The following is a 6,584-nucleotide window of genomic DNA, read 5'->3' as shown; positions in this document are numbered from 1 at the left end:
TCCAGGGACCTACCTGGGCTCCCTCCACATACACACTCTGCCCTTTCATTTTGTTTCCACACTGCATTTGTTTCCAGGAAGGCACATGGCATCAGAAGGTCAGCAGTATATGTGCATATGCACACACTGCAATCTACTGCAGGCGTGAGTGAGGTGCAGGGCGGGAGACCATAAATAGAGGAGAACAAACAAATAAGTCCAAGCAATAAAGAAAATAAATGATAAAAAAACATTTAAGTGGTGCTCAGAAACAGAGGCATAAAGCAGAAGTTGAAGAGCAGAAGGCAAAACTGCATTGCATAAGCAGTTACTTCATTAATAACAGCATAAAGACTGCCAGTGACGATACTAATGCTACTAGCTGTTCTAGTAGTGATGATGAGTGTGTAATTGATACTAGTACAGTGGCGGGTCCAGCCTACGTTGAACATGGTTCTGAAGATCAGGCTGTTTCTTCTGATGAAATCCTTTCATCAAATAAAGAACCCAGTGATAACCTGCTGCTGCAAAACACACTAGTACGATTGCCTTCCTCCGATGCTGCTCTCTGGACTGTTGATGCTTTCACCCAACAGTACTGCATAGACGTGGGCCTTGATTTCTGCCAAAATCGCAATGGAAAATATGTAATGTCATCAAGACAACATAAGGGCAGAACAAGGTAATTATAACTTTTCTATGTTTTTTTAAATACATTTCTTGAGTGTTTTTTGAGATCAATTTTTTCCAGAAAGGGGTTGACGTCACTATTCATTTTGTGAGACAATTGAAATAAGCAGATTTGTGCTGTATCTATCTAAATGTAAAAATGTACATTCTAGGTTTTGCTCACTACTACACTATGAGCTGCTTACTCTCTTAATGCCCCACAAGTGTGCCTGTATTCAGCAGAAATATTGAAGAGTATTCATTAATATTAATTGTTTAATTTATTTTAGGAAACTCTGTGATACAGCCTTCAATCAAGTGTCCCCGAGTGGTGAAATTATTGAAAGGCCCTGGCTCATATACTCACCATCGACTGACTGCCTCTTCTGTTTTATGTGCAAATTGTTTTCTCCAAACAGCACATCTGCACGAACCAAGAGAGGATTTGATTCATGGGATCACATTGGCAGACTCGGTGACCATGAAAGATCTACTGAGCACCGACAAGCTCTCACCACTTATACAATGCATTTATCGAAGACTCAAGCCCTTGAAAAACATACAGCAGATGGAAATATTAAAGAAAGAAATTACTGGACAGAAGTGTTGAAGCGAGTTGTAGCAACAATAAAATTTCTGGCAACACAAGGTGTGGCACTGAGCGGGAATAATGAAACCTTTGGTAGTCTTAATAATGGCAACTTTCTGGGCTGCTTAGAGCTCATAGCAGAGTACGACCCTTTCCTGGCCTGCCACATCAACAACTATGGGAATACTGGTCATGGCACAACGTCTCATCTATCATCAACAATCTGTGAAGAGTTCATTAAAGTCATGGCTGACAAGGTAAAACAGGTCATTGTGGATGAGCTAAAACTGTCTAAGTATTTCTCCTTCAGCATTGATTCCACACTAGATACTAGCCATATCGATCAGCTGACACTTACTGTGTTCTACGTGCTGAATAACTGCACACCCGTAGAATGCTTCTTGAATTTTGTTCCAGTTACATCACATACAGGTCTTCATCTGTTTAATGTCATCAATGAAACCCTGAATGACAAACTAAATATCAATCTAAAGGACTGCAGAGGTCAAACATACAACAATGCTAGTAACATGTCCGACACTTATTCTGGTGTGCAAGCTCAGGTAATTGCAGTCAATGAGAAAGCAGTGTACATCCCATGCATGACCCATTCACTTAACCTTTGTAGTGTTGTTGCTGCAGAGTCATGCACGGATGCAATTACATTTTTTTGCTTTGTCCAAAACCTGTATGTATTTTTCTCAGGATCGACTTATCGATGGGGCCTCTTGCGAGATTCTCTGAACAAGGAGACATGTGAGGCCAGTAAGAGAGAACTTTTTCCGAAGCACCTCAGTGACAAAAGGTGGCCAGTTCAAGCAGATGCACTTTGCAGTTTATCATGCAACTACAAATCTGTGCTTCAGGCTCTTGGTGTGGACACTCTGCGGAATGGCTACATACGAGCAGAGGCAAACTCTTTAGCTGGAACCATGGATTGGTTGGAGACTGCATTTATGACAACGTTTTGGAGTAGTATCCTGACAAGAGTAAACAAAACAAGTCAACTTCTGCAGTCTGAAACAATGGACTTAGGCACAGCTGTGACACTGCTGAAGTCACCCTCTGAGTTGGTGGCAGCACAACAGAATAGTTTTGAGGACTACCATGAATCTGCAATGTCTTTACTTTCTACAGCTAGCTTTCAGTTAAAGCAGCAACATCATCCAAAGCGTATGGCTGATGATAGTGAAGAACCTGCTGTCATGCTGACTGGTGAAGAGTTCAAAGTTAAATCATTCTACGCCATAATGGACTTACTTGTCAGCCATCTCAACAGAAGAATTCATGCATATTCAGAAATACACAACTGTTACTGTTTTTTAACGGGTGACCTTGACAGTACTGCTGTTAAAGAGTGTCTCAGAAGTTTAACTGAATTCTGTTCAGGTGACCTCAATAAAGAGATCTTTGATGAATGGGTACAGTGGTGCTCACTGGTAAAGCAACTTGCCTCCAAGCCGTTATCACAAGCTCTGCCTACACCACTGCAAATGCTGACCATAATGAACATGCACAATTTGTAAACAGTCTTTCCAAATGTCTTTGTTGCGCTACACATTTACCTGACACTACCAGTCTCAAACTGCAGTGGTGAAAGGTCTTTTTCACATTTAAAAAGGGTAAAAAGTGCTTTACATGCTACAATGATTCAAGAAAGACTTAACAGTCTTACTCTGTTATCCATTGAATCTGTAAATAGCATAATAGCTACATGCAGTGGTTTGGTTGAGTAAGTTATTCACATTAATACTTGCTATGTAATATACAGATTACTTATCTGAAGCAAGACAAGTACGAATGATGCTGTAAATATAATGTTTTAAAGTTTTTCATATTTTTTATTCTTAAAATATTTTGAACGGTTTTTAATCCACCTCAATTTCATACAAAAATGTAATTAATGGGAAGGATGAGATAGTTCCCTTTTAGTGGGAGCAGCACATGACTATAAGAATGGCCAGACTGGGTCAGACCAAAGGTCCATCTAGCCCAGTGTCCTGACTTCCAACAGTGGCCAATGCCACGTGCCCCTGGGATGCGGGAGCTGCCAAGGTCTCCCTCCCCACTTTCCTCATTTATCCTCACTACTCTGTCTCTCTACCTTCCCCATCCGGTCTCCTTTTGCACTCGGTCTCCTCTCCCGCAATTTCCCTGCCTTTTCCCTTCACGGTATCCTACCCCTCATTTCCCCTTTCTGCCGACCTGATCTCTGTGGCCACCTCATCTTCCCCCACCCCTCCTCTGCACATTCATGTTGCTCCCCGCATCCTCCTGTGATGATTCCTTTTATTCTGTCCAATGTTCCTTCTGTATCCCCTACTTCCCCATGCCTCTCTCAGCCTCTTCCTGCCCCTGACATCTCTATATGCCCCCTCAGCCTCCTGCAGCTCTTCAGTTTTCTTCCTGATCCCCATCCTTAGGCATGGAAAATGCAGCCAGCTCTCCTTAGGACAGCTTGGCTTCCACTTAAATATCATGAATAGGAAATGAGGGTCATGTTGAATAGGGGACAGGTTTCAGAGTGGCAGCTGTGTTAGTCTGTATCAGCAAAAAGAACGAGGAGTACTTGTGGCACCTTAGAGACTAACAAATTTATTTGATCATAAGCTTTTGTGGGCTAAAACCCACTTCATCAGATGCATGCATGGAAAATACAGTAGGAAGATCTATATATTCACTGAGAACATGAAAAATATGGGTGTTGCCATACCCACTATAAGTGATCCGTTAACGTGAGCTTTTATCAGCAGGAGAAAAAAAAACTTTTGTAGTGATAATCAGGATGGCCCATTTCCAACAGTTGACAAGAAGGTGTGAGTAACAGTAGGGGGAAAAATAAGCAAGGGTAAATAGTTTTCCTTTGTGTAATGACCCATCCGCTCCCAGTCTTTATTCAAGCCTAATTTAATGGTGTCCAGTTTGCAAATTAATTCTGCAGTTTCTCGTTGGAGACTGTTTTTGAAGTTTAGTTTTTGTAATATTGCGACTTTTAGGTCTGTAATCAAGTGACCAGGGAGATTGAAGTGTTCTCCGACTGGGTTTTGAATGTTATAATTCTTGATGTCTGATTTGTATCCATTTATTCTTTTACGTAGAGACTGTCTGGTTTGGCCAATGTACATGGCAGAGGGGCATGTACATTGAATAGGGGAAAATTTATAAGTTAGTTTCCAGGGAATGTGAGATCCTGTGGCACTCTCAGGTACCAGAAATAAGAACATAAGAATGGCCACACCAGGTCAGACCAAGGGTCCATCTAGCCCAGTATCCTGTCTTCCAACAGTGACCAATGCCCGGTGCCCCAGAGGGAATGAACAGAACAGGGAATCATCAAGTGATCCATCCCCTGTTGCCCATTCTCAGCTTCTGACAAGCAGAGGTTAGGGACACAATCCCTGCCCATCCTGGCTACTAGCCATTGATGGCCCTAGCCTCCATGAATTTGTCTAGTTCTTTTTTAAACCTTGTTATAGTCTTGGCCTTCACAACACCCTCTGGCAAGGAGTTCCACAGGTTGACTGTGTGTTGTGTGAAGAAATACTTTTGTTTGATTTAAACCTGCTGCCTATTGATTTCATTTGGTGACTCCTAGTTCTTGTGTTATGAGAAGCAGTAAATAACACTTCCTTATTTCCTTTTTCCACACCATGATTTCCACAGTCATGATTTTATAGACCTCAGTCATATCCCACCCTTAGTCATCGCTTTTCCAAGATGAAAAGTCCCAATCTTATTAATCTCTCCTCAAATGGAAGCTGTTCCATACCCCTAATGATTTTTGCTGCCCTTTATTTGTACCTTTTCCAATTCCAATATATCTTTTTTGAGATTGGGTGACCTCATCTGCATGCAGTGTTCAAGATGTGGGCGTACCATAGATTTATATAGAGGCAATATGATAATCCAAGGGAGTGTTAGATCAACATTCAGTACATAACTGGAAAGTGCTGGTTCCCCCAGCCCTGCCATTAACATGGGCAGCAGTGAGACCTGGGCGGTGCTGTGTTAACAGGGGCTTGGGGGCAGAGGGAGGTGTGGAGCCAGGAGGTCCCATGGCAGTTGGGAGGGGGCAGAAGTGGGATGGGGCAGATGATTGGCATCTGATGACTAGGGGGCAGCTGGGTTGTAGGGGGTAGAAGTTGTGACTGGGCAAACTGGGGCTAAGCAATACATTAATATTCAATAAACTGTATAAAATGGGGTAAAATCTGTAAAGAACTGTATATAAATATTTAATAATTCATTGGGAATTTAATAGCCATTTCACAAGCCAGCTATCCTGTTGGCCATGGGCAGGCACTGTTCCCCCAACCAAGACAAAGCTTCTGGCTTTTATTTTTATTCATTATATTCTGGGGTGGTGGCAACGGACTGTCTTCTGACCCTCACCTGGGATAGCGACTGAGGGTGACGTCACCACAGAGAAAAAGAGGGCAGGGAGGCAGCCCAAACTCCTTGGCTATTTTATGTGAGCATTTGAGAAATAGCAAGAAAATCGGGCAAAATCTAAGAGGAAATAAGAGGAAAATGTTCATTAATTGGAGTGAAAAGGGCAAAGATCTGGCTGGATATCCATACTGGACTATTTGCGTGAAGTGGGGAAGAACTGGAGATAATTTTTAGTTGATAGTTGTGATAGATGTGGCAAAATCTGAGCAGATTTCATTTCAATCCAAGAGGGAAAATGGTGAAATGTGAAGGTGGAGACTAATATGCAGCAATTTAATATTCAGGAGACTGTCCCCTTTTGTGCTTCTCTGGGGGCTCTAGCAGAGGCCTGACAGGATCTTGGAGTTTCTCCCTCCTAAAAAGCACCCGTTCTGCTTGCTTTCTCCACCAGCAACAGTCTCCCCCCAGATAAGGAGAAACTGCCCCAGTTCAAAGGGGAAAACAACTCTGAGGAGATTTCATGTCCGTACTTGATAATCAGAGGGGAAAGGACAAAGACTGGACAGAGCTGACATTAACAGTTAATTAAATAGAGAGAAGAGATAAATGTGATGGGATTTTATATCCTTATTCAATAATGAGAAAACAAAAAAGATTAACCTAGAAGATAAGAACGGCCAGACTGGGTCAGACCAAAGGTCTATCTAGCCCAGTATCCTGTCTTCCGACAGCGGCCAGTGCCAGGTGCACCAGAGGAAGTGAACAAAACAGGTCAGTTTATCCAATGATCCATCCCCTGCCATCCAGTCCCAGCTTCTGGCAGTCAGAGATTTAGGGACAGCCAGACATCTGACCATCTTGGCTAACAGGCTGGATGGACCTATCCTCCACAAACCCATCTAATTGTTTTTTGAACCAAAGTTATGCCTCAGGGCTAGAAACTCAGATCCCTCCC

The 6,584-nt window shown here is 42.5% G+C and overlaps 1 protein-coding gene across 1 annotated transcript; it reads left to right on the top strand.

The window, feature by feature from the left end:
- LOC122458239 (zinc finger MYM-type protein 1-like) lies at positions 1–3,126 on the top strand. Its single transcript, XM_043505856.1, has 2 exons — positions 1–661; positions 939–3,126. The coding sequence occupies exons 1-2, from the start codon at positions 219–221 to the stop codon at positions 2,761–2,763; spliced, it is 2,268 nt and encodes a 755-aa protein (XP_043361791.1). The 5' UTR covers positions 1–218; the 3' UTR covers positions 2,764–3,126.
- Positions 3,127–6,584: the final 3,458 nt, after the last annotated feature.

The sequence above is a fragment of the Dermochelys coriacea genome, chromosome 11 (genome assembly GCF_009764565.3).
Source record: "Dermochelys coriacea isolate rDerCor1 chromosome 11, rDerCor1.pri.v4, whole genome shotgun sequence".
Classification (NCBI taxonomy): Eukaryota; Metazoa; Chordata; order Testudines; family Dermochelyidae; genus Dermochelys; species Dermochelys coriacea.
The sequence above is the reverse complement of the archived record's forward strand: the minus strand, read 5'-3'. Positions and strand labels throughout refer to the sequence as shown.

Bases quoted from the DNA above. Each gene is read 5' to 3' on its own strand.
- LOC122458239 (XM_043505856.1), top strand. From the start codon at position 219: ATGATAAAAAAACATTTAAGTGGTGCTCAGAAACAGAGGCATAAAGCA. The intron at 662-938 runs GTAATTATAACT...AATTTATTTTAG, and splicing joins CAACATAAGGGCAGAACAAG to GAAACTCTGTGATACAGCCT.